General features: G+C 41.4%; 1 protein-coding gene across 1 annotated transcript; it reads left to right on the plus strand.

The window, feature by feature from the left end:
* The first annotated feature begins 3751 nt into the window (after positions 1-3751).
* Positions 3752-27654, plus strand: DHX32 (DEAH-box helicase 32 (putative)). Its single transcript, XM_059477249.1, has 11 exons — positions 3752-4340; positions 7489-7679; positions 9810-10182; positions 12661-12906; positions 15072-15171; positions 15288-15446; positions 22300-22491; positions 23970-24119; positions 25474-25664; positions 26492-26673; positions 27407-27654. The coding sequence occupies exons 1-11, from the start codon at positions 4071-4073 to the stop codon at positions 27597-27599; spliced, it is 2247 nt and encodes a 748-aa protein (XP_059333232.1). The 5' UTR covers positions 3752-4070; the 3' UTR covers positions 27600-27654.
* The last annotated feature ends 137 nt before the right edge of the window (positions 27655-27791 follow it).

Consider the following 27791-nt stretch of genomic DNA (forward strand, 5'->3'; position numbering starts at 1 on the left):
CTGAAACAGCCAAGGAAAAACTGTACTTGCAAAAGGCAGACAGAGATAGGAGTTTGCTTTTGATGTCATCATGCAAATGGAGAATAAAGCCCAGATCTGCTGTGGGGCTGACAGTTCTGTGGGTGCTGTCCTAGCCCAGCTCTACAGCAGATAATGAGATAAGCAATGGTTTTATTAAGCAAATGCTGCTGAGGAATATGGTAATACACAAAGAAAACTTGGTTTGAGCTGTCTTTTGTTTCTGATTATGAACACTCAGGGCGTTCAGACAGTGCTCCACACCAAGCCAGTCCATCCCAGTCCTTTCCTGGGCTGACCTGGGATTGAATCACACCCAGCCAAGTTTAGTGGATAAACATGCAGAGTCTCAGCTCAATTCTCATAGCATTTCCATCCAATACTAGGAACCACTGTGTCGCAGACATTTCTCCACAGAAATCCTTTCTTTCGGATTTCTGTGTCTTCGGGAGGCCAGAGGCCTCCGAAGACAAGGTAAACAATTATTATCAGCTGCTGGGGAATGCAACAGGGGCACCTATTTTGATTGGTGATTGGTTCATGTTTTATGTTTATAATTAAGGGCCAATCACCAGTGCAAGCCAGGGGACTGAGTCCTTGGCCGCAGCTTTGTTGTGAATTCTTTTCTATCTCTTCCTAGCTAGCCTAGCTGCTCTGCAAACCTCTCTCCTTATTCTTTCTAGTATAACTATAATGTATTATATCTTATATTAATAAATCAAGCCTTCTGATTCAAGAAACAAGATTCACCGTCTCTCTCTCACCAGCAGCGCCCACTCGGACGCAGTAATACCACTGAGGTAAAATTAGATACTTTTTTGTATCCTGACTTGAAACACTTTGTTCTGCATCAATCCATCACTGGCTGTCAGTACTTTTAAGAGCACTAATGCAAAATATTTTACCAGACAGCAGGATCTTAAGTGGGAATTAAAACACAATAGAAGTGTGAGACATCTGTGCTGCTGGTGTCTCTCTCACTGGTGAAAATTCTCTGCTTTAGTTTTACACTTTGCTCAATAAACTGTAATTTAGTTACAGTATAAGCAAGGTTAAATGCTGCTGTCTGTGGGCCAAGAGAGAAGTAACAGAGTCTTCAAATGAGAGGGGTTTTTTCACATTTATTTGCTGTCTCTTGGCCAGGCACCAAGCTTTCATATTCATAGCAGCATAAAGAGCAACCAAAGCAACAACAAGAACTCCTGCTGAGACTATTAAAGTGTCATTTTCAGCAGCAGGACTCCATAAATCACAGAGACACCCTCCCCTCAGGTTCTGCCCCTGCAGTCACTGCAGCTGCTTTGCTCACACAGGTGACTGCATCAGCTGTGTTATGTACAAGGAGACCCCTGTCCCATGCCCTGCTTTTAGCTCAGGAAACATCTTCCATGAGGATTTCCTGTGCCAAAATGCAGCTCTCACCCAGCTTTCCCCCTTGCATGCCCTGCCCTGGGCTGTGCACGATGAGCTGCAGGTCCAGCCCAGCCTGGGCTCACAGCCCTGCAACCCAGCAGTCTCAGATCATGGAAAAACAGAGGCTCAGCAAGATCATCCAGTCCCAGGGAATAACTCAGGTTCTGGGCAGGTAAAACACAGCCCTCATTAGGAAAAACACAGTTCAGGTTAATTGCCAGCTCCAGATCTGGAGTGCAGAGGAGACATCGGGTCACGGATCAGCCACACAAACAGAAGGAGGAAATATCAAAATACACCAGCACACATCTTTGTGTTAAAAGGGAAAATTATCAAAGCCTGAGGACTAAAATAATCCAAGGTGAGGAGCAGCCCCTCCACTTCCAGCTGCAAAGATGCTGCTCCACATCCCACTGGAGGGATTTGGCATCAAAGAGTCTGGGCTGGGAAATAGGATGGAAGGAGGAACTGCTCTGGACAGCATCTGCTGGTTCTCATTTGACAACAATAAACTCTAATTCTGATGTTAACAGGCAGGATGTCTCACCTTCACATTTCACAGGCTTTATTCACTACATTATAAAGTAAATTTAATCTAAAGCCCTCTATTTAAACAACATTCTTGGGCTAAAAAAAAAGAAGTGACACCCTTAAATTCCCACTGCTATTGCAAAATATTTCTGCTGAAATGGGGGAGGAAAAATGTGGAAGAAAGGTCTCTGTAATGCCACTGATAGCACAGATCAAATTCTTTTAAATCACACCCAGAAAATCCTCCTCTCCTGAAAGATTTAATAGCAAAGCTGCAAGGAGTAGCTGTGTATTAAGGAGTCTTTATTAAATATCCAGAATATGTGGTGTGGTATTTATTCCTTTCCCAGTGTGCATTATCATCAGCACTTGCACAATAATATATAATTTATATCAATAGCAAAGTTCTCATTGATATCTTTGAAAGCAGCTTATACCTAATTTACTAAAAGCACTCATCTGCAGAAAGTGTTTTGTTATTTATTAGAATTAATTAAATTCTTCTGTATAATGTTAAAGCACACATCTTGTAAGTCCTTGAAGGCCTGCCTGAAAGGAAAACTAAAGTTTTACAGGCCCTATTTTAGCAGAGATAAATAAAGTCAATCAGTCAACAACCTAGTCTGTTAAAACATGATCACAAAAGGAAAACTAGTTTCAAAATATTTCATTTTCAAATAGTAAAATGTTCTTCTTGATTTGGTAACATTTTAATCTGCTTTCTTGTATTACACATACCAAAAAGGGAGAACAAAAGAAAATTGCTGTGGTATGACAATTCAAATTTGTTCAGTGAACCAGGAATATTGCTGTCCAATTCCCAGTGTTTAGGAGATGAGCCTGTACTGCAAATGAGGAAATCAGAGTGCTACTGCTGCTAAATATGTGAAAAACAAGGAAAATGCAGGACAATAGCAAATCATGTGTTTGTTTCAAGATGTTTTAATATTAATTTTACCCTGAAAAATCCTTAATGTTGTTTTAAGATGACTTTTACCAAAAAAACCCTTTGTGGGATTGAACTCCCAATCCCCTCCTGACATTTCTGCCTTATTGAGTAATTTGGGGCCCATTTGGCAGAAGCAGAGACCCCAAAGGTAGGGACTTTGTAACAACAAGCAGGCAGGGATGGAACACAAAATCAGACAAACAGGGTGGATTAGAGGGACCCATGAAGGTCAGAGGAAAAGTGGAATCCAAATGCAGCAGAACAGCCTAACTGAGCATGAAAACTGGACATTATCAGCACCCTGGTGATAACTGCCCTCTGGAGCTAAAATAAAAAGTGTTATTTCATATTTGTCTTACAGCACAGCTCAGCCAAGATTAGGAAGCTATTTTGCTACTTTTGAGTCCTCGGAGTTGGAGTTACTTTACATCAATAATGTTTTTTCTGTTTTTTCTTCCACCACCTTCCAAGGCCACTTCTGGTGCCCTTGAAGCATTAGAACTGGGATTTTTTCATGTATTAAGTGTATTTTAACTGCAGCAAAAGCTGCTAAAGCCTCCCAAGACCTCCGGGCTCATCCACAGAGTGCAATAAAAAGAGTTTTTGCTGCTGTGACTCACTGGAGCCCAGCACAGAGCACAAAGGCAGAGCCCTGCCCGTGGCTGCAGCACCCAGGGGTGCAGCTTTGTGCAGGGATTAGCTCCCACATGCCAGCCCTGCAATCACAGCCAGAGCTCCAGAGCCTCCCCCAGCAGCCACAAAGGTCAGGCTCAGCTGCTCTGCCCAATTATTCCCCAGCCTGGACAAGAGCAAACACTGGGACTCACGGGCTGGGCTCAATGCTGAACTGCAAAATCTGCTCAGCTTCTCTTTCTGCTTCCATTGCTGCCATTTGGAAGATTTTTTGGTGATTATTTTTTTAAAATATATTTTCTCCAGGCTCACTGGGGTTGTTAAACCATCCAGAGGGAGACAAGCAGACCACAAAGGCAGCTGGACACCGAGCCTGGACTTTTAAACCCAAGAGCTGTGAAATACCAATCCTGGAGCGAGGAAAAATGGATTTGCTCAGGTTTAGGGGGCCAAAATGATCAATCAGCACACAAAGGACTCCTTCCATCACTAATGTGCTTTTGCTGGGAATAATATATGTAAGAAAATGGAGTTTTTAACCTTTTCTCCAGAGAACCACTGCTTGTCAGAATTACTCGACGGCAGCGACGGGGATGAAGAGGAAATTCTTGTCTGTGGAGAAGATTTAGAGCTTAATCCTTTTGATGGCTTGCCTTACTCCTCCCGTTACTACAGACTGATGAAGGAGAGAGAAGAGCTTCCAATATGGCAAGAAAAATGTACTTTCATGGAAACTTTGCTTCATAATCAAATTGTGATTGTGTCAGGAGATGCTAAGACTGGCAAGAGCTCCCAGGTCAGTACAACAGACTTGGTTGGGGTTTTTAAATGAAGTTTTAGAACATTTAATGAGGTGTGAATTTCAGAGTCACTGTAACTATTGTAATCCAAGTATTAAGGCCAGAAAGGGAAAGTGAAATGCAGAAGGTGAATAAAGATTAATGGAGTCAAGTACAGATTTAAAATATATTAAACATTTTAATAACTTTCTTCAAGCACTCAAAAAAATTTGAAGTTACTCTGTGTTTTGCTTCTGGTTAATGCTGTATCAGGAAAGAAATACAGGGGGATTTGTCATAAGATAAAGTGACAAAACATTCACAGAGAATGAAGGATTGAAATCAGCAGGGCTGATTCTCAGGGAGAATTAATGATCTTTCACCCTCTTCATCCAGGAGCAAATGTTCTCTCCAACAGCACAAAATTACTTTACAAAACTCCTGTTAAAAGAAACCACGGAAGCCACAATCTCAGCTGAGTCTAAGCACACAAGTATCAGTCAGACTATGAAATTCTGCTTTACCAATATATAACAAGCCAGGTCTGTTGTCACAGAGAGTAGAAAAGAATTTTCAAATAAGTGCTATCTGCCAAAATACTGTTGTTTATGACTGGGATCAGGAGAAAAATTTCTTGCAGGTAGAGCTGCAGGATAATTACTGTTTCAGGGCATCTCATATATCCTACAGACTTCAATGCTGGACACTTCTAGAGATCACATTTTAAACTAGACACATCACACCTCTCCCTGAAAATTCCTGTTCCCATAAAAATGATTCACGTCCATATAATTTTTGGAGTGCCAAGTTTTTACCCCTTGTTATTGCCTGTAATTTACACACAAAAAAACTTGTGTAATAGTAAACAACTTGCTAAGAAATGTTAGCTTTTAAATTGTCCTTTAACAAGGCAAATTTTATGGAACCTTCAATAAGATGTAGCACGTTCCTGGTTGGTTTTTAAACATTTCTAGAAATGTGTATAACTATACAGAAATAAATTATATGTGGCTGATGCACCTAGCTTTAGATGTTGATTCAATGAAGGATTTAAAACCTAATACATCCATTAAATAATATTTTTAGTGCAATTTTAATTTCTCATAACAACAAGACATGGATATTTTCCAGTGTTGATGTTAGTAAACATATAAACTAAGGAGCTGCTGGGTAAGTTCCTGGAGTAGTTTATGTGTTTGCAGAGTAATTAATCTGAAATTACAGATATTGGCTGTGGCATTTGTCAGTTTGAAATCCAGGGATATGTTCTCCATGGATATAGTCCAGCAGGGGCAGGTTTGCTGCTGAGCCAGCCCTGAACACAACTGCACCAACCTCGCTGTGATGCCTCAGGTTTAGCTTTTATGTTTTTCAGATTCTATTCTGCTTTAGTGTGCAAGTCTAGGCTTCATATTAGGGGATGGTGAGTTCTCTTCACAGAGCAGGGAGACAAAACAATTCCTGCTCCAGCTGGGCACCAAGGACAAATGATCCAAATCTCAGCCCAGGAGCACAAACACCGTGGGCTGGAGAGAGAAAAACAAGATGGGACTTCATAATCTAAAGCTGTAATTGGACAATTAATTCCAATATGCAAATGGAGCAGAACTGATCAAAGTGAGACACCTGGTGACCAGTTGTCCATTTTGTGGCCATTTTGGGATGTGCTGCCCAAGGTGGACCTATTTGAGGCCTCTTAATGAATCCCTACTTTATTCTTTAGCTCTGTCCAGCCTCTGTTCTAGGGCAGCCTTCACAAGGCATCAGCTGGATCCATCAGCACGTGCTTGCAGTGCCCCTGCTGTCACCTCCTCCCCAGACGCCCCTTCTGCAGCAAATTCCAACCAACCTGAGTCCAGCTGAGCAATTCCCAGAAAAACCTTCTAATCCATGTTGAGAATTTAAGAGATTCCAAGAGCTGATATGGGTAATTCCCATGCATGGTGCAGGCCCTGCGAGCAGCGAGCTCTCAGCTTGGTTTTGCTGTTCCACATTGCTGAGAACATTCCAGTTGTTCAAAATTCCAGTCCTGGAATGAGCTCCTAACAGCAACTAGCCTATGGGAAATTAAACTAATAATAATTAGTCCTTTATAATCTAATCAAATACCACAGTTTGTATACCTCACCCTCTTTAAAATAAACATGTGTTTAGTCCAGAAAATACTTATTAGTCTTGGGATAATGGGATAAATCCATTATCCCAATATAAAGGTTCGGAAAATGTTATCATTGGTTTTGCAGTATATTCATTTTAATTTCCTTTACTGGACTCTTTCACAGAATTCACAGAATTTGCAGACTTCACAGAATTACTGGGCGGGAAGAGACCTTCAAGAACCTCGAGTCCCACCCAGCCCCAACCCCTCAACTCAACCCTGGCCCCCAGTGCCACATCCAGGCTCTGTTAAACACACCCAGGGATGGGGACTGCACCACCTCCCCGGGCAGCCATTCCAGAACTTTATCACTCTATTTTTCCTGATATCCAACCTGTATTTCCCTCGAGGCTGTGTGCTCTGGTTGTGTCAGTGCTGCTGCAGACAGAGCCCAGCCCCAGCTGAGCACAGGCACCTTTCAGGAGCTGTGAGAGTGATGGGGGCAGCCCTGAGTCTCCTTTTCTCCAGGCTGAGCACCCCCAGCTCCCTCAGGGGTTCCTCCTTACAAAATGAAAATGACGGGGAAAAAAATATTAAATTCATGAAGCACCTTTGACAATATTGATTCGCTCAGCTCATAGCTTTGGTTTCCTAAGGAGCTGAGCGTGCTGATGCCGTGCAGCCCTCACGGCGGTGCTGTGCTGTGCCCGCAGGTCCCTCAGTGGCGTGCCGAGCACTGCCCTGGTGTCCTGCTGTCCCCGCAGGTCTCTCAGTGCTGTGCTGTCCCCGCAGGTCCCTCAGTGCTGTGCTGTCCCCGCAGGCCCCTCAGTGCTGTGCCGAGCACTGCCCGGCCCCGCGGTGGTTTCCAGGAGCCCATCCAGCCCTCACCCTGGTGTCCTGCTGTCCCCGCAGGTCCCTCAGTGGTGTGCCGAGCACTGCCTGGCCCTGCAGCCCCGCGGGGTTTCCAAGAGCCCATCCAGCCCTCACCCTGGTGCTGTGCTGTCCCCGCAGGTCCCTCAGTGCTGTGCTGTCCCCGCAGGTCTCTCAGTGCTGTGCTGTCCCCGCAGGTCCCTCAGTGGTGTGCCGAGCACTGCCTGGCCCTGCAGCCCCGCGGGGCCGTGGTGTGCACGCAGGTGCTGCCCCGGGCCGCCGTGGCGCTGGCCCTGCGTGTGGCCGATCAGATGGAGCTCGGCGTGGGCCATGAGGTGGGGTACTGCGTGCCCTTCGAGAGCTGCTGCGCGCCCGACACCATCCTCAGGTTGGTGCCAATCCCTTGCTTCTGAAAATTTAAAAGTAATAAAATGATTATAAAAATAGTCATGCAATTAGAGTAGTGATAATTCAGACAATTTGAATTAGGACAATATGAGACAATAGAAACAAACAGTTATGGATGTCCGGGTACCTTTTTCTGGGCAGCGTAAGCCCAAAAAAGGCCCCACGTTAACAGAGGATTAAGCCTTAAAAACAACAACCTGTTGCATATTCATACACCTCATACATGATGCGTAAATTCCATTCAAACACAGGATTCTGTCTGGTCAGTGTCAGCTTCTTCCTCTTAATCCTAACAGCGTCATTATGCCCGAGCGAGGCAGGAAGAAGTTCATTTCTCCTGATAATGGAGCAATAAATTCTCTTTCTCTGAAAGATTCAGGTGTCCTGTGGCTGCTATCTCGGAGTCCTTTCTTTAGAAAATAAAGTATCCTACATAGCATAGTTTCTATTTTAACATGTTTTTTTGTTATAACCTAAAACTATATTTAACACACTACTCGAGAGAATTAATACAGCATAACTTTCTAACGCAACACATACAGTATTTATTTTAATATTTGCAAAAGGCCAGTCATGAAATACACATTTTTCACAGTGCCTTTGGAGGCCTTCGGGACAAGGTGTGGCTGGGGAAGCTGGCAGCACTGCAGATTTTATAAATAAAAATCAAAGCTGTTTTGGAAAGTTGTAGAATTTTAAAATCACGGTGTATTGAGGTAGAAGGGACCCCAGAGGGATCACCCAGTGCAGCACAGACACCCCAACAATCCCACCCTGGGCATCCCTGCAGTGTTGTCCAAACTCCTGGACAACTCCTCTGGGCCGTGCCCATTCCCAGCACCCTCTGAGGGAGAACCTTTCCCTAAATCCAGCCTGAAGCCCTGCAGCCATTCATTCCCTCAGTCCTGGGCACCCCGAGCTCTGATCAGAGCCTGCCCTGCTCCATCCCTCACTCACATGAGGCTGCAGTGAATGGGCTCTCTCCGCTGTTCTGCAGAGATTTTGTGATGAATCAGTAAGCTCTAAAAGGTTTGAAGGAGGCATTCTAGGATAAATCATAGCAGAGATTTAACTAGGCAAGGTTACTGTCCATGCAAAACTTCATTAGGCACCTCAGTAACCTCTTTTTCTTTTCCTCTACTTTTGTTTTCTGTTTTCCAGTACAGGAATGTTCATTACCAGAAGAGAACAGGAGATAATTTTTCCCAAGTTTAAATTCAAAAGCAATCAAAAAACATGGCTAGAAGGGAATATATCCATCAACAAGAGGACAATAGCATTCAGGGGGATTTTTGGGAGATAACAAATGCACTTAATGTAACAAGTACAGGCAGGTGACAGCAGGAACAGAGGATTCAGCTTTTGAGCCTCCCAGAAAGTTATGAGAGTTATTTTCTCTGGTTCCTTAATATGGGAGGCACAAAGTATCATATCTAGACCTCAAGTTTTTTTCTCAGCCCCCGGGTTCAAGTGAAGAAGAGGATACTCACCACTTCTGAAAATCAATTTCCACCACTCTTCCTCTTGCCTGTCCTTTGTCTGTGGAGAACTCCCTGCAGCTGCTCCTGTTGAGAGGGAGATGAATCCCTTCCTCTCACACATCAAAACCTGCTTCAAGAATTCCAAGTCCTGCTGTGCCACCAACAAAAATAATATCCTTTAAAAAACCTGTCAGTAGCAGGGATAGAAGTGAGGAGGGCCTTATGGTATAAATTAATTGCTCATCTTGGTTCTGGCTCTTCCTCAAGTGCACCTTCCTTTCCTCATCCAAAGGGATTTGTTCCTTGCTCAGGAGTTGTTTATGGCATGTGATGGAAGATGAACAGATGATTTCAGGGCAGGAGGATTTCTGCTTTTGCCTGGAGCATCCTTTCCACCACTGTGTCTCTGAGTGTCATTGAATCACATCAGGTTTGTAGCTGCTAAAGGAAGGATTTGAACATGTAACTGAGACTAAAAATACTCCCTGTTCTTACCAAACCTTTCCTGTTGGAACAGAAAGAACCAAGCTGCCCCCAAGACACTGAATTAATTTCTTACAATAATAGTCCAAGGCTTTTGGTACTTTTTTGGTACTCTGTTGGTGGAGTGTTGTGTGTGTGTGTTGCAGGTACTGCACAGATGAGATGCTGCAGAGGGAGATGATGTCCACGCCCCTGCTGAGCTGCTACAGCGTCATCGTCCTGGACGACGTGCACCAAAGGACGGTGGCCACAGATGCCCTGCTGGGCCTGCTGAAGGGGGTCCTGGCAGCCAGGGCAGAGCTGAGGCTGGTGCTGCTCACTGCCCCCCACATGTGCAGCGCCCTGCAGGGTTTCTGTGGCAGCGTGCCCGTGCTGCGCGTGCGGGGCCGGCACCGCGCCCAGGCCGTGTTCTCCTGCAGCCCCCACGGGGACCCCTTCCTGCCGGCCCTCAGGCTGCTCCTGGAGATCCACCACGCCAGGGAGAGGGGGGACATCGTCATCTTCCTGGCATCTGAGCAGGTGAGTTGTTCAACTGATGCCTTAAGGTTTAGCTTTCGTGTTTTCCACATGGGAAATAACTCTGAACTTCATATAAAGTGCTAGCAAGTTCTCCTCACAGCCCAGTCACACAGAACAATCCTTTTCCAGGCCCCAAAAGGGCAAACAGCAAACTGGGGAGAGCAACCTGGGAGGATGAGACTTCATAACCTGGAGCTGTAATTGGAACCCCAGTATGGAAATGGAGCAGAACTCATAAAAATGTGAAAACTCGTGACACGCCGTCCAATCTTGGGTCCACCTACATTAGAAACAGAATCAATATTGTCTCCTATTTTTTAGCAAAATGCTGCACAAAGAAACTTTGATTAAACTGCTGGCTGTCCATTCCAGTCAGATATTCTGAAAGCAACAACATTTCAACATTAACCCCCGTATGGAAATGGACCAAAGCTTATACAAGTGTGAAACCTCATGACTCATTGTCCATCTTGGGTGTAGCCATGGCCAGGCTCTTGTACTGCCCAAGGTGTATCCTGTGAAGGCCTTTAATAAATCCCTGTTTTATTCCTTTAACTCTATCTAGCCTCTGTCCTAGGTAGCTTGTCTAGGAACTAAACCTGTTCTCTTTCTGATTTTAATCAGGAAATGTGTTTTTTTAATCTGACCCATAAATACCTTGCTAAGGTATTTGTAAGTCAGATTAAAAAACTGCTGTCTTAGTAGCTAAGACAGCAGATGTGCCACCAGGTTTTATAATTTCAGGGTTTTCCTTGAAAGAAGCCATGGCATACATAACACTGTGTTTTATACACATTATATATATATATATATATATATATATAACACATAAATATTGTGTAGAAAGTATATATTTTTTGCAGGTTTAAAGAAAGGCCACCATCCTTTTGTGTGATGCAAAAAGCTGTAGAAGCAGCACAAGGGCAGGGATTTAATAACCTGTCCTGGCATTGGGCATCCCACAGTTTGTGTTATCCCTGTTGGGTGGGAATGGACACACGGACACAGGTCCAGCCTCATCAATGCCCTACAGCACAGGGGGGGTTTTACCTTCAACCTCCCAAGGAGATTTTTCCATTTGGATTCTTCTCCCCAACCATTTGTGTGCACAGTAGCAGGAGGAAAATGTCACTCCAGAGGTGTGGCAGAAAATCCAGGAATCTGCACAGGCTTGGCCATTCTAAATAGTGACACCTTTGAATCTCTGTAGACAGCAGTGGTTCCCTGAATTCACTGCACCAGCAAGTCCTTTAGAGCTGCCAAAGTAACCTCACAATCAAAAAAATATTGCAGTATTTGTGATTATTATTATTATTATTATTATTATTTTCCTGATAATGATCCCCAATCTTCCGCTGTGTGTCATTAAATCTGCTTTGGAACAACAAAATCCCCAGGAAATAATGACTTTTCTCAGCAAAGATAATTTACCACAAGCTACCCAGGTAGTGTTTGTTGCTTTTTGCTGTTAAAAGAGGGATGGATATGAAACACTTTTAATAATGTCAATAATCAGTTTTAAACCTTATAGACACCAATTTTACAAATGATAAAGTAATGAATTCTCTGTGTTAGTCCCCTTATTTACAATAGATAATGTCAGAGAAAAAACACACTCTCTTTCCACTTCAAAAGTTTCATTTCTGCTTAAAAAGGTTTTTTTTGACAGGTAAATTCCCCAGAAAACTAAAATAGGAATTTCTTTCTTCCAAGAAGAGATCACTCATTTTTCTCTCTCTCAATGAACAGAACACTCATTATGGACCAGAACATCCCATGAATTCTTGTTTAACTGTGATTTAAAGTTTCACAGTGGTAATGGCTCACTGTTCCCAAGCACTCAGCTGTCTTTTAAACTAAACAAAAATATGAATTAACCAAGAACATCAGGATTTATGAGCTACCCTGCTGCCAGCCTTGCTCTTAGATGTCACTCTTGTATCTTTATAACAATTTTTATGGAGCACTTTCAACCTATAACTGCTGGAAATGTGGTGTCACACTCAAAGAGAAACTCAGTCTGGCTTTTCAATTTTGCAAAACCTTTGCTAATAAAAATGCTTTTAAAAAAATTCCCTCTCAGACTGAGCAAGGCCATGAATTATTTTTGTATGCCTTTCAAAAAATGGTGCAGAGCATAAATGGTTTCTTATTAACCCCCCCAACAAAAAAAAACACTAAACCCACAACAAAAAGCTTTTACAATTCCTGTCTAACCTCTGGATCTGTGAACTCTTTTAAAGGTGATGTTCCATCAATACAAGTTAGGGACATTTTATTGACTTTATTAAATCTTTATAAGGTTTATTAATCATTGGGGGGAAAAAATTCAAACCTTTACAATAATTACATCTTCTCAAATATAATAATTAAGGGAAAGTAGGGAGGTTTCTGCATATTTTGATCATTTTATGTGATGCAATTGGACTAAGAATATAACAATTTTGTAAGGAAAAAATGTATTTCTCTTGATTCCAGGAAATTGAGAAAGCTTATCAGATGATCAGACAGGAACAGCCCAATTTAAACCCTGACCTTGGAGAACTCATCCCCATCCCTTTGTACCCCACAAAACAAGACCTGACTCCCAAACTCATTCAAAACAAGCAGAAATGCTGCCAAAAATACAGGAGGAAAGTGCTGCTCACCACCAGCTCTGGAGAACCTCTGATCTGGACTAAAAATGTGACTTTTGTCATCGATGTGGGTGTGGAGACAAGAAAGGTCAGTGAAGGGAAGCAGAGGCACTTTGTCCAAAATAAACTCTGCAAAAGGGCTTTTCAGGGCAGGGGAGAGGGAATTGTGCAGCTCAGATTAATGCAAATAATCTCTAGAGGATCATGTGGTTCTCTCTTCTTTCACAGCACAGGTTCTATGATATTTTTAACAATCAAATTAATAGAATTTAAATCATTTTCATGGACATCTCATGTGAAAACCAAGCAAGAAACCACAGTTACTTCCCAAATCCAATCAGAAATTGGATTTTTGAAGTTTCTAAAAGCAGATGAACACTTCCAGTTGAAATTGCCACTCATTTGGGCACCAAACCCATGATAGATTGTTTGCAAAATAAATCTCACCTGAGTCTGGCCTATCAGTCATGAATGTCACTTCAGTATTTCATACATAAAGCAAAATACAATCACTTCTTAGACACCTGTTGGTAGATCTGGTTTAGGAGATTATTCTTATCCCTTATTTAATTATTTAGTAATTGCCCTCACAGGTAATCTCTATTTTTTCAAGCTGCTTGTGCTCCTCCTGGCCATGTGCTCCCTTCCAAATACTGCAATTTATCTAATTGCATTAGAAATACTTAGATAAATTAACTAAATAAACTGATTATCTAATTCATACTTAACCTTTTCCAGTTCGTTCTAAGTTTGACTTCATTTTTTTGTTTTCCACCCTGGGAAGGATTAGTACAGCTGCAAAAAAAAATTTTAAAAAAATCTCATTTGTTTTATTTCTACAAAACTGAAGTCCTAAGGGATGAGTAACTGTGTAGGAACATGAACTGGAGAGCTGCACCACTACTGGTTTTGTAACTGTCCTGGTTAAAATAAAAATTCCAGTAAGAGGCAAAAGAAACAATGTAATACATTTCCTTTCTATAGTACAAGGTGGAATAACCAAAATTGGAGTTAAGTGTTCCTAACATTTTGGAGCAGGAATCATTAATCCTGATTGGCCTTGCAGGTATTTCAGGGAAAAGCTTGTGAACTACCAGTACCTTTCATTTTCACTGCACAAATCTGTCATTTTAAAAGGTTTTTAACTGGGAATTATGAACTAACTCAGTCTCAAGGCAAGTTTAAAAAAGTTACAGTTTTGTGTGCCAGGAAGAAGAGCCCAAAAGCAGTTTTCAATTAGACCATGCTTATTTCTTAAACTTATTCCTACAACTGCAGTTTTCTTGGATGGCAGAAATGAATTTCACTGCCATGGTCACCTGAAGCCCAAAGTACAATTCAACAAATTACAAATGTTGTGAATTTAAAATACAAATCAGTGGGAACAAACCAGATCCAACAGTTCTGATGTCTATCAAATCACCTCCATCAATCAGTGATGCAATTTTTACCTTTAATTCAATTCTTTTGTTCAGTCCTGTGATATTCTTCCCTCACCAGTTCAAATTCCCTTCAGCCAAAGCCAGATGAGCACTGAGGGAACAGGAAAATTCAGTGCAGAGCAAAATATCCCACCTGATCCTTACAGCTGGGGTAAATCAGCAATTCACCTGCAGGAAAGGAAATTTGTGCCCTGCACTGAAGGATGTTTTTTGAAATTTTTATCATTTTTTTAATCTGCTTCAAGCAGGTAGAGTTGACTCATAAGGCAGGAGTAGAGAGCTGCCTTATCCTGGCAGTTTTAAGTCTTGCTGGACACCACAGGCTTGTGGCCAGAGCAGTGAATCAGCTCCTCAGCTTAATCCAAATAAAGCATAATTAAGATAACTATAAAACATGGCATCACATATCTCCAATACAGCCCTCATCTCCTGTAGTTCCAATATTAAGACAAAAATCTGGAGCTAGGGAGCAAAATGCTGTCAGAAAATGTTGGGATTCTGTCACCGCAAGAAATAAATAATATTTTCTGATGTTTTTCTTGATGATAGCATTTTCTGCTTCAGTAAGGTACATTTCTTCAGGGGGGAAAAGAAGACATTTATCTCAGAGCACACTTAGAGTGACTGCAAAACATCTGTCAGTTTGTCAGGGTGCTGAGTGCTCTCCTTCCCAAGCTGCTGAAACGAAAAGAAATGAAAACTGTTACTACCCTTTCTGTGAAATGACCTAGAGAGAAATTGAGTACAGACCATTCATATTTTTGCAGCCCTTGTGTACTTGTCTGATGCTTGGTGTCTCTTTCATTTAAAGGTGTACAATCCTAGAATCAGAGCAGACTCTGTTCTAACCCAGCCTATCAGCCAAAGTCAAGCAGAGGTGCATAAACAAATTCTGGGCATGTCTCCATCAGGTAGAAATATTAGCTCAAAATTTCAATCCATTAGCTCAAATTTATTAATGCAACCAACGTGGCAACGTGAGGATGAAGCATTTTAAAAAAGGTAATTTTCCTGAATTCTCTTCCAGGGAAAATCTTCTGCTTGTACCCTGAAGAATTTACACACAAGGAAATGAAAGCAGAAATTCCAGCTAAAGTTCAGGAATCCAACCTCATCAGCTTGGTCCTGTTCCTGAAGAGGATGGACATAGCAGGCTTTGCTCACTGTGACTTCATCAGCAGCCCAGGTAAGAGGATTCACCAATTTCTCATATTTTTATCATTATTTTAGAAGTTTTTTCCAGGTTAATTTTACCCTGTCACTCACAGGATTGTTTTTTATTTAAAGACTTGTAACAATATCACCCAGCTTTTCCCACTTACCTGCTACAGCAGTTCTCAGCTCAATAGCACTTAGAAAAAAGACCATAAAGTATCTGAATGGAATTGGAATGCTAAAACAAAACTCAATATTCCAGCTATCTTCTCATCTAGGTTACATATTATTTTCCTGTAACTCACAAAGAAAATTTGTGCCCTGTTGTACGAGGCATTGTACAGATATCCAATGAAATACAATCCTTTAATCAAAAGTTTACAAGCCAAATAAAGCACTGCTGTTACCTGGGGGATGTGTGTGGAGGAAATGAGCTTCCTCCTTATCCTCCAGCATCTCCCACCTCAAATTTACACTGGGCTGTTCCTTAGGGCAATATTCCTTATAAAATAAAGCCAAATACACTTTCAATACTAGCCAGGGAAAACACTGAATTTGAGGTAAGAGAATAAAGGAAGTTTTTCCCTGACTTTATAATTGAGGTTTTTTTCTATAGGATATTTTCCTCTGTTCTGGCTTATCACAAACCCCAAATGCCACTGCAGGTTCTTTGAAACCCATTAAAGTGAGGGAAATAGCCCTGATTTCAGCTTTGGGGATTGCTGGCTTCATTCTTGAAAATTTTCCAGTACAAACAGGAACATTTCTTATATTATCTTGCCTTTCCTTGTGCACTTACACAAAATTGGAATGATCTCTTCTATGTTATTAATCAGTAATAAAGTGCTAATTCTCACTGTTGGATGTTGCAATAGATGGTTAAGTGGAATTTTCAAGAAAAATTTATTCTATTTTTCCCTTGTGTGTTGTTTAGCAGAAACATGCCTAATAGAAATAGGGAAAAAGCATGACCAGTCTGATGGTAATTAATTCAAAACCAATGAGAATTGGAGTATTTTGGCCTTGTGTCATCTCCTCTGCTGAACCCACAAAATCTGCATGGAAAATGCTTATGGAATAATTTGCTTCCACTCAAATTTAAAACATATTTTACTATTAAAAATACCATAAAACATTTTAATGCTTTTCCTGGATATGAAGAAATTTGGTCTTGAACTGTAGAAGGAATTAGTAGAATTATATCAGGGAAGCATTCAGCATTTTTGGATTTAAAGGGAACAGCATTCAGAGAGAGTGAAATGCTAGAGGCACATAAGGGTTTCACAGATGGAGGAATTCTAAGTTTTAGCTGTATTTTTGGATAATGCGGCTGAAGAAAGATGTGTGAAAATTGTGAAGGTATTTGGTGAGTGAAAGAATTGGCTTTACTTGGATGGACAACACATATGACAAAGCTTTTGCTGACTAGATCAAGAGTGCCAGGTGTTGGTATTGAACAGTTTTAGGAATTACTGAATTATTGTCCACTTAGTACAGTGGACAAACTGGCTGAACAAAGGAAAAAATCCCACAAACACTGCAGGGGTGCTCTGAAAGGAGAGGAGAAATTCTGCACAATTTCCTTGTTTGCTTCCTGCCTTACACAATTGAACATTTGAGGCACAGCTTTGGTGATCCAGCACAGCTCCTCCTTTAACCAGGACACCTCACACATTGGCTTTCTTTCCACTTTGGAGCAAACAGGGAACTTTTTTCCTACCAGCACTTGGACTGATCCCTACAGAACCCTCCAGAGATGAGTGCAAAGCTCCCACAGTCAGAACACAGAGTTTGGAGTGCCTGCTGTGAAATTCTCTGAAAGAAACTGGAGAGCCCAAGGGATAAATTTGTCAGGAGAGTCAGTTCCTGTGTTGGAGCAGCTCACAGAACTCCAAACACATCAGGCTTTCAAGCACACAAACCAAGAATGGTTTGGGCTGGAAGGGAACTTAAAGATCACCCAGTTCCATCCCTGCCATGGGTTTGGCTGTTCCATGGCTCTTCCCCTCCTTGGAGCTGAGTTCCCTTGGAGTAAAAGGAATAAAAACATTGCAGCATCCCCTGGGTGCCACAGGCTTCCCCTGCTCTGTTTCTGTCCAGCATTTTCACCTTGTCTTTGCAGCTGAAACACAGGGAAGCTTTAGGGGTTTCAGGTGAATTTCTCCTAAACAAAGTCAAGTTTTCACTGAGATAACTGTTGAACAAACAAATCAGAAGGACACTGAAATCCATAGCAAGAAGTTCTTCTCAATCTGTCTCCTGCACATGGAGAACGTGCAGCAGATAAGAGACAAAAAATACATCAGTAAAACATTTTATTTCTGCTCAGCAACAATGTGCACAAGGGATTTTTTTTTTTTTTTTCCTGCTGCTCTTTGAGGAGAAATAAAAGCCTGGATTAGGTCTGACTCATTACTGCATTATGAAAGCAACAAACATGTCAGGCTTACAGCTGCTGCATTTAATTCATGCCATAATGGAGAGCAGCAAATGCAGCAGAGCTCGCTCCCCTTTCTGGAATTCATGAGCCAGAGGAAAATGAACCTGGCACTGCAGCTCCAAAGTGCATCAGAGGGATTCCTGTGCCCCTAGAACAGGGATGTGATTACACTCTGATCAGTAAATCAGGATTCCTGTGCCCCTAGAACAGGGATGTGATTACACTCTGATCAGTAAATCAGGATTCCTGTGCCCCTAGAACAGGGATGTGATTACACTCTGATCAGTAAATCAGGATTCCTGTGCCCCTAGAACAGGGATGTGTTTATACTCTGATCAGTAAATCAGATAGATCTTTGCGGGGGTTTATAAAGGGACAAAAGAATCCCAGTCCCACAGATTGCAGCAAGGCTGAGTACTTTTGTAAATCACTGGAAAATCCTTATTTAAGCTAAGTGAATCATTAGAAAGATGAAGCCATGTGAAATTTCTCTGCGGGATCAAGGGGAAAGCATTTGCAGATTCTGCATTCATTCAGAATTTCCCTAAACAATTTTCAGATTAAAGGATATATCAATGGTCATGACCATGACATTTGAGAGCTATGCTTTCACAACCCCCTGGAGAATACATTTCTAGAAAATCCAGAATAACAAGAGTTGTATACATTTATATAATTTCAAATTGTTTCAGAAAAATTAATTGTTGGCATATTTTTACTGGAGACTGTCAAAGACAGAAACTCAATCCACCATGTAAACTCTGTTCAGCAGAGATCACTTCAGGGCAGATTTATTATCTTAAATTTACTTGTTAATTCTTTGTTGTATTAAATTCTGGATTTCATCAATTAAATGATGTGTGCAGACATTTTTCAGTAAATTCTGTCAGGACAGGGCAGGTCAGGCCCTTCCTGGCAGAAAAGCACAGCAGGGACCATCACCAGCCAGGCTGGAGGAGTGATGAAGCAGCATGAGGGGGAATGGAAATACTGCAAAGGATGAGCTTGGGCAGGTAATTTTTAATGATCAACTATCATTTCAAAATCATAGTTATAACTGGTGCCTTCAGAGCAGAACAGACACATAAAAAATCCTGACTCAGAAGGTACAGGGGGGGAAAAGAGAATCAGGACAGAGAAACTTGTGCTTGCAGAAGAAAAATCTTTGCATAATTTGAGGAAAACTTGGCACAGACTCCTCCTTGCTCTCAGTTTGCTGTCCAAGGAGCGGTGTTGGAAAGCAGGAACAGCAAACACCCTTCCCAGGACTGCTCTCCCTGCAGGAATTGCTTTGGCAATTCTTTCTGCTGTTCAGCCCAACAGAACCTGCACAACCTGGGGTGTGCCAGGCAGAGCATCAGCTCTTTTAACACAACATCCCTTCACCTGACAGCCATGGCAGCTCTTTATTTAAGTTATTCCTCTGAAAGGAAAAGATCTATCAAAAAAAAAGGTATTTTACATCCTCAGCATTTGCAGAGTAGGAGACCAGAACACAGGAGCTGTGGATCTCCAGAGAAGCACAAGAGAGCAGTTAAATGGACTATTAAAATCACAAAATTTAGGTTTCATTCCTATCTTTATTATCCATTTATTACAGACCAAATCCCTAAATTGCTTGCTTCCTGAAGCAACAAGGATAATACTTTTTCATTTATTTGCTCACACCTTGAGCACTTGCATTTCAGCCAGCTGGGACGTGGTGCTGAGGACTACAGGTGTAGCTGCCTTTAGGGACAGAATTTACTCTGTTCACATCAAAGTTACAGAAATACAAAACCAAGAATATAATTTTAAGTAGCTTGAAACTTTCAGATAAACGATTCCAGTGCTAACAATAACATTAAGTTATATATTTGCTTTCCTAAGCCTAAGAAGGATCACAAGCAGAATCTGTATTTACATAAAACTGGTCAGATTCCCTGAAATGAGTCCAGAGCAGCCAAAGAACACAGAGCAGGGAAAGAAAATATCAGATTAGGAAATACCTTTTAAAATTCCAGGGATGTGACAGCTTCTTGTTGAAAGCCCAGGACACATCTTGAGAGGTTTTTTGAGCTTTGCTGCTGTGAAACAGCAGTGGAGTCACAAATCCTCGTGGTTCACACCTCAAGGCAGCAGTGGCTGCTGCTGGCAAGAAGCCCTAAAAAGATCTACTCTGGTTTTTTATTTTTGCTTTTTTACTGTTCCTTCACCTGCTCTAATCCACCTTTACTGTCTTGTCCTTTCTAGAGCAATAAAACTCCAGGAATCTTTTTTTTTCTTTTTATTTTTTTTTTTCCAGAACATTCATAGCAAGACAGGGAAGTAATTTCTGCTTATAAATCTCAAGACAACTAACTCTAGGGCATAAAAATGCAAATTACTGATGCCATCAGGAGGTTGAAATTGGCTGCCATATAACCATGTATTTTGTGAGCTCTAGCACAAACTACTTTGTTGAATTCTGGAAAACAGCTTTCCATGATCTCCTAGTAATTACTGCACATCTGAGTGACCCTTTTACTATCCCCGATTTTCAATCACTGATTTTTATTTCCTGTCACTGACTCATATTCATCATCAGCTGCTACTTCTCATTTCTTTAAAACTCCTAAGTATTTTCTTCTCAGATACTTCCGTTTTTGCAAGGGCTCATTGTTTATCCCACTAAACCCCATATTTTTTATAATAAATGTCTACTCTGGATAGAATTGTACAGGCAGAGGGAGGAACTCTGAGACTGAAATGAAGCAGTTTCAAAATGAATTTGCAGGTTCCTGAGAGAATTTGTCTGAAAACTGGGTGTTCTAAACTTAACCAAAGTCACATTAGCAGGTTGAGATGATGGAAAAGAACATGTAAGGGGAATTAATAAATTCTTTTCCCCCTTCAGACATAACAGAATGAGGTTAAAAGCAACAGGTGCTTGTTTACTTCCCATTTTACTTTTACTGGTTAATTCCAGAGAGATGGCAATAAACAATTCACTGCCAATGAAGTGAAAACCTGATCTCAAGATTTTCTTGCAGAATGTGTGGGGAAGTGTGGCTAAATGTGCCCTAGCAGCTATTACAGTCTTTTAGTCTTGGTGATGCCATTCCCACTCTTAATGAATGCAAGAAATTATTTCTGGCCATCTGCTAATGAAGATCCAAGTGCAGATGCACCCCCTGCCTGTGTGGGCAGCTGTGCTTGTGGCCTGGATATTTTATTTAGGGATTTTTCCCCATGAATGGACAGACGGACAGCAGCTGACAAATGGCCAGTGCAGCTTCCCAGGGCTGGGGCGAGGCCAAGTCCTGCTGCAGTGGAATTTCTGCCACCAGCTTCAAATTTAACTTGTTATCCATAAAACTGAGAAAATATCAACCAAATCCTCAGGCTGGAGTGAGGAGAAAGTTTCTGCAGTGGTTGGAGAGCAGTTGTGAATGTAAATGAACTGCTAACCATGACAGATATTGACCATTCAATATAACCTGGAATAGAAATCTACCTTGGAAAAGAGCTGGGAGGAAAAGAACCTTAAAGAACCTTCACACTTCAGGAGTTCCCAAATTTCCACCCATGTTTTTCATGCTCTGAAAACAATTTTTGGGGTGTAGGCCTGACAACTTCAACTTGAGGATCCCTCTCTCAACCACATAAAGCTCTTCTATGCTTGTTTGACCTCCTTTTATCACCATCAGATTTCCTTTCAGACCTGCTCAGTCCCTAATTTTAAGTGTTGATTTGTTTAATCCCGTCCTCTCAGGACATTTTCTTATTTCCCACATTATTTTTGCTGCCTCACTGTTCTCACTTCTACCTATGGAAGTTGTAAGGAAGTTATCACCCACACTAAGGGAAAACTGAGCATTGAATTTTGTGGAGTGAGAAAGTACAGCCAATTGCTAGGGAGACATTTTATTTTACTACATTCCCATTTTTCTTCTGGTGTTATTAGAATCTGTGTAAAAAAAGTATAAAAATTAAAAAGGCAGTCAAGAGAACTTCAAATACCTGCAAGAATGAAAGTTATAACTTCTGTAAATATCAGAATATCTCCTCTGGTTAAAAAAGATCTTTCCTAGACCTGTTCTGTATCTCAGCACCCCTCAAAATTGTGACCACCCCTCTTAAAAAAGAATAAACATAAAAAATCCACCTGAAATCTGCCAATAATGGAAGGAGTTTTGACAGAATCTAGGGGTATTGAGGATTGTGTCTGAGCTTCTTAAAAGTATCAAAAAAGTGATTTGCAGCTTATGATTGTTACCTCTTCTTCCTCCAGAATTTTCTCAGCCTTTCATTCATCCATTACTTTTTGTTCTTAATCGTTTATTTTTGTTCAAATATTTTTGTTCTTATTTTTGTTCAAAGAAAAGCATCGTTTTCCCACAGCTGAAATATTACAATGAGAGTTCAGACATTCATTCCTGTGTACCACTCTCAAGAACTGGAATTCTCTTCCCTTTTTCCTTAGCTCCTGAAAGCCTGATGCAGGCTTTGGAAGATCTGGATTATCTGGCAGCACTGGACAACGATGGAAACCTCTCTGAATTTGGGATTATTATGTCAGAATTCCCCCTGGATCCTCAGCTGTCCAAGTCACTGCTGGCTTCCTGTGAATTTGAGTGTGTGGATGAGATGCTCACCATTGCAGCCATGGTCACAGGTACTGCTGGATCAGCTCTCACTGCAGGCCTTGTGCCACCTGACCAATCCAGATTCCTTCCAAATCTATCCACAAAAGCAAATTTTTGTTATTCACATCCTGTTTATTTCAAGTAAATGAATAGATTTGGTTGTTCAAGTCTTAACTGTAAGGATACAAGGAAAGCTAAGTAAAGAATTCCCACATGGAATTCCATTCCCAGGCTTTAGCTGCCCATTGGCTTTCTAACTTTTGTAAGAAACATCCCTTCCAAATGAAACTTTCTTATTTTAATCTATATTTGTGACAGATCAGTGCAGCAAAATAAAGAAAGTTCTAATTATAAAACATTGAACTGTTTACCTACAAAGAATTACTTTGTGATCTTGTCTCTCTGACATAACCTTGGAGTCTTGGGCAGCAAACACATGAACCACAGGCTATCAGTCTGCATGAGTTGTTCTCCTTGTAGGACAACTTTTTATGCCCAAACTGGGTTGATATTTAACTTGTGATGGTTTTTCTAAAGTACATATAACAAATGGAAATGTTTGAGCATAGGCACAATTCAGTTTTAGAAAAGCTCAAAAGACACAAAAGTAAAATGCACTGGAAGCAGAAATTTCAACATAGAGGAGCAAATTAAGGCATTAAGTCAAAAGATGTCTTTTTATAGTAAAGAAACCATTTGTTGGATTCTGGTTGAATTAGGTTGTCACATTAGGAAGCTTTTTTGGCATCAGTCTGGGAGAAAGCTGCTCTTTTGTGTTTGCAATACATATTAACTAAACAATATCATTGTCAGTGCTAGAAATGAAGGGATGGGACAATTTTCAGGCTAAGCACCATTTACTGCTCAGACAAACATCAGTCTCAGAGTCCCTGAGATTTCAGAGGAGCAAGCATTCGGCCATAGCTCAGAGCAGTCACAAGTTCTTTGTTACAAGGCAATCTAGAACTTTCTAACCCCATGGACAGCTGCCACAGGGTTTATTTTGCTTTTCTGACCCATCACCTTTACTCACTTCTGCTGCACTGAGGATGCTTTTGTCCAATGGGCTTCTGTCTCACAGGCACACATCTGCTTCTGTTCTAACTTCTGAACTCTCAGCTCGTTCCATACAGCCCCACCCCTGCATTATAAACCTTCACCATCTCAGCAGTGCAGTTTCTCACTCACTTCAGGCAGATTCTTACTTACAACTATAGGAATAGGAGTTTATGATTTTTCTGCTTAATATCTGTGTATTGTATTTTTACATCAATCCAAGGCTGCAGATCAAACCCTTCAGTGTCTGTGGGAGTTTTTCTGATTCCCACAAAACAAGACTGGTAGGACACCCACAAAATAAACACTTAGTGAATGCAGCAGGTTCAGTTCTTCAGCACTGATCCAATACTGGGGGTTAAATGCAACCAAGGAGGGAAGAACCCAAAAATACCAATGGGTTTTGTGCATGCACCTCTGTGTTTTCACCACGGGCCTGGTTTTCCCTCAGCTCCCAGCTGCTTCCTGCTCGCCCCTCCTGGCACAGAGGAGATCGCTCGGAGCCGCTGGCGCCGCTTCTCCCACCCTGCAGGAGATCACTGCACCCTCATCAACGTCTTCAACGCCTTCAGGGCAGCCACTGCCAGCCCCACACACACAGGCAAGTGTGCCCGAGCCAACATAAGCTCACTGGGACCAGTGTGGGAAAAAAAACAAACCCAAAAATCTGGTGATTGTTTCTAGAATTGCTGATATGCGGGGAGAAACCTATGGGAGTAGCTATTGCTGATGAATATTAATTTACTAATTAATTAAAAACATCCTAGGACGGTATCTCTGAACCAACAGGGATCCATAACCATATTCCAGCTGTCCTTTGAAGTGGCACTGTGCAAAGCCAGAATGATGGTTCCTCCTGTAGAAGCACAAAATCCAAGTTTAGGGTGAATAGAAGCTGTTGAGGAGGACCTCAATTCCCCCAACAGCCCAACAATTCTGCTGGGGTTTTGATAGCTGTGATCTGAAAGGAAAAGTTAAAGGACAAATGGAAAGTAGTAAATGTGATGATGTTTGCAGGGGTCTTAGGATGAGGGAAGAGACAAGAATGTTGACTCCATATTTCAGAAGGCTTGATTTATTATTTTATTATATATATTATATTAAAACTATACTAAAAGAATAGAAGAAAGGATTTCATCAGAAGGCTGGCTAAGAATAGAAAAGGAATGGAAATGATAACAAAGGCTTGTGACTGACCAAGACAGTCTGGACAGCTGGACTGTGATTGGCCATTAATTAGAAACAACCACATGGGCCAATCCCAGATGCACCTGTTGCATTCCACAGCAGCAGATAACCAGTGTTTACATTTTGTTCCTGAGGCCTCCCAGCTTCTCAGGAGAAAAAATCCTAAGGAAAGGATTTTCCATAAAACATGTCTGTGACAAGTAAAGTCCACATTTGAGGGAACACAAATAAAAGCCAGGAGACTGCAGAGCAGCAGAAGCTCTTCACTGCATTTTCCCCTGCTCCAGTTCATTTCTGAGTCCAGTGCTCAGACAGCAGAGGGATAAATTTGCACTCACTGAGTAAAAACCTGGGGCAGGGAAGCAGGATTGTCTCCTGTTCATGTGGAATGCTGAAGGGAGCTCCAGGAGCTCCAGTCCTTTACCAGAGTGCAGCACCAGCACTACAGGTGTGATTTGAACTCCATATCCTGGCCTAAATCTACAAGGCCTGAAAAATAGAATTGCTATTCATTCTGTGGTAAGCTTTATTCATAACAGAGCAAAGAAGGGATTCGATTGAGGAAGAAATAGCTGCAATTCTGTAAAACTAACTGAGGGTATCAAGTATTGCCCACTTACTTTGCGAGCTGAGCCTAAGCTGTCTGCATGGCTCATTACCAGAACTTTGGACATGCCTGCAGCAGTGCAAGAGCATTTATTGCACAGAGCAGCACCTGTGCAGCAGTGGGATTCTGCTTTAAGCCAAACCATTGTTTTTCCCCACAGAGCTCAGCAGGGAGCAGTGGTGCTGTGAGTGTTTCCTGAGCTGCTCTGCCCTGAGCATGGCAGAGATGATCAGAGCCGAGCTGGTGGAGATCATGAAGCGCATTGAGCTGCCCATCTCAGCACCAGACTTTGGATCAGAAGCAAATCTGCTGAGCATTAAGAAAGCTCTTTTATCTGGTTACTTCATGCATGTAAGGAAAAACTCTGTGGCTTCATCTTCCTGCACTGTTAAATTATGTAGAATGTTTTCAGAAAACCTAAGTTCATTAGTGAAATCTCTTGATTACCATAAAAGCCATTTTTTTTCTCAGTGTATCAAACACTTCTCATTTCAGCCTTTTCTCTGGGGTTCTTCTCTCAGTGCATGGAGTTCACACTCTCCACAGCAAGAAAAAAACTGCCAATATGCCTTTCACTCAAAGAACTCTTACACCTCAAAAAACCCTCTTGAAATTGCAATATTCTCCCAGGAATTATCTCCTTTTTGAAGGTGAAAATTGCCTGGAAATAGAGAAATACTTGGATATATTTAGGTGTGCGTAGCAGACAGCTTGCCTCATCTCAGGAAGGCACTCTAACTGTAATTGTAAATGTAAACTAGATTGATTTATTCCCACTTGAGTCCCCAGGCTTTCCTTCACATCCCTGTGCAGTCTTCATACCAAAATTACCTCTCCCAGCTGCACATTTCATGGCCTGACACTTTGTATTTAAAGTCTATGAAAAGTAAATGTGCTAAAGAATACATGTTTGTATGTCTTCACACAGACCTGCAAAGCCAAACCCAGATAGTTTTGCACTTACTTGTTGCAGCTTCCCTTCAAATAAACAAATGAACATTTTCTTTAAGTCTCATTTCATGGTATCCACTCCCAAGCTTTCCCACACAAGCTTGGGAAGTGGCTCCAGTTGAAAGTATCTGAAGGAAATTTTAATTTCTGGTTAAAATCTAAAAGGCACTGATCAATTCAATCATGGATAACTCTCCACATTGTTTTTGGTTTTTTTTTTTTTTTAGATTGCTCGTGATGTGGATGGCTCAGGGAATTATTTAATGTTAACACACAAACAAGTGGCCCAGCTCCACCCCTTCTCATCCTATTGCAACACCAGGAGGATTCCAGAGTGGGTTTTGTTCCATGAGTTCAGCATCTCAGAGGGCAATTCCATCAGAGTTGTCTCTGAGATCTCCCCCCATCTGTAAGTGACCTGTGATGCAACCCTCCTTCACTCCTAAAGCCACAAAATCATCACTTTGGGAGGATAATAAAAATAAACAGGGAAGATGTGTGTTCTCAGCCCTCACTATTCTCAGTACTTGCCACTGTAACTGTAATCTATTGAAAAAGCCACATTATTAGCTGCAAAATTTCTTACAAGGTAAAATATATAGAAAAAAAATTTAAACAGAGTTAACAGAGCAGTGTACTCACACAGGAATCCAGCTGGAAAGGTCTTTGCTCCCTGAAAAGCTATTTTCCAGCAAATCCTTTTCTTAACATATTTTCTGTAGCCAGCCAGCTGAATCGTGGCCTGTTTATGGATTCAGGGAGAGACCAGAGTGCTCCTCCTGCAAAAATCTCTTTACACAAAGAATATCCATTTCACTCTCCCATCTTTTTCATTTGCCATGTTTACAGGAGAGCTTTTTTCATAATGTTATTGAACCACTCTGCTCTAAAGCAGGGAAATTCCTATTCAATGCAGCCTGCAGCACTGGGAACTGCACTGCAGCTCAAGTGCAGGCTGAGGATTTTCAGTGCTACCAAAAGCAAAAACTCCTATTACATCTTGCAGACAATCTTGGATTCTTGCAAAGTTTTGGGCTTAAATATCAACTTTGTAGCTTCTTTTAGATATGCCTGGAAATAATTGTTCAAATATTTGAAAATTCAATAAAACTGAATAATGTTTTGTGTGATTTCCTCCCCAGATTTGCAGAGCTGGTACCTCAGTATTATTTCAGCAATCTTCCTCCAAGTGAAAGCAAGGATATTCTGCAGGAAGTGATCAATCACTTGGCACCTGTTTCAGCCACAAAGGAGGAACAGAAAACTGCCAGTGACAGCAAAGAAAATGAGGAATTTCCCCAAACTCCCACTGAGCAGAGATGTGTTATTCAGTGAATTTAGACTGAACCATCACACACTGGACAATAAATAAAAGCAATATATCCAAACCACATCCCCACCTTAACCTAGTAATTATTTCAAACTTTTGACATAAATACATTTAACAGAAGAAACAAAGAAAAAGCACTTTTCTAAATAAAAGGAGATGGATGCATTATTTTGGAACAAACCCACATGATTTAGCTT

The sequence above is a fragment of the Ammospiza nelsoni genome, chromosome 8 (genome assembly GCF_027579445.1).
Source record: "Ammospiza nelsoni isolate bAmmNel1 chromosome 8, bAmmNel1.pri, whole genome shotgun sequence".
In the NCBI taxonomy this organism is placed as follows: Eukaryota; Metazoa; Chordata; class Aves; order Passeriformes; family Passerellidae; genus Ammospiza; species Ammospiza nelsoni.

Bases quoted from the DNA above. Each gene is read 5' to 3' on its own strand.
- DHX32 (XM_059477249.1), top strand. From the start codon at position 4,071: ATGGAGTTTTTAACCTTTTCTCCAGAGAACCACTGCTTGTCAGAATTA. The intron at 7,680-9,809 runs GTTGGTGCCAAT...TGTGTGTTGCAG, and splicing joins GCGCCCGACACCATCCTCAG to GTACTGCACAGATGAGATGC. The intron at 10,183-12,660 runs GTGAGTTGTTCA...TCTTGATTCCAG, and splicing joins TCTTCCTGGCATCTGAGCAG to GAAATTGAGAAAGCTTATCA.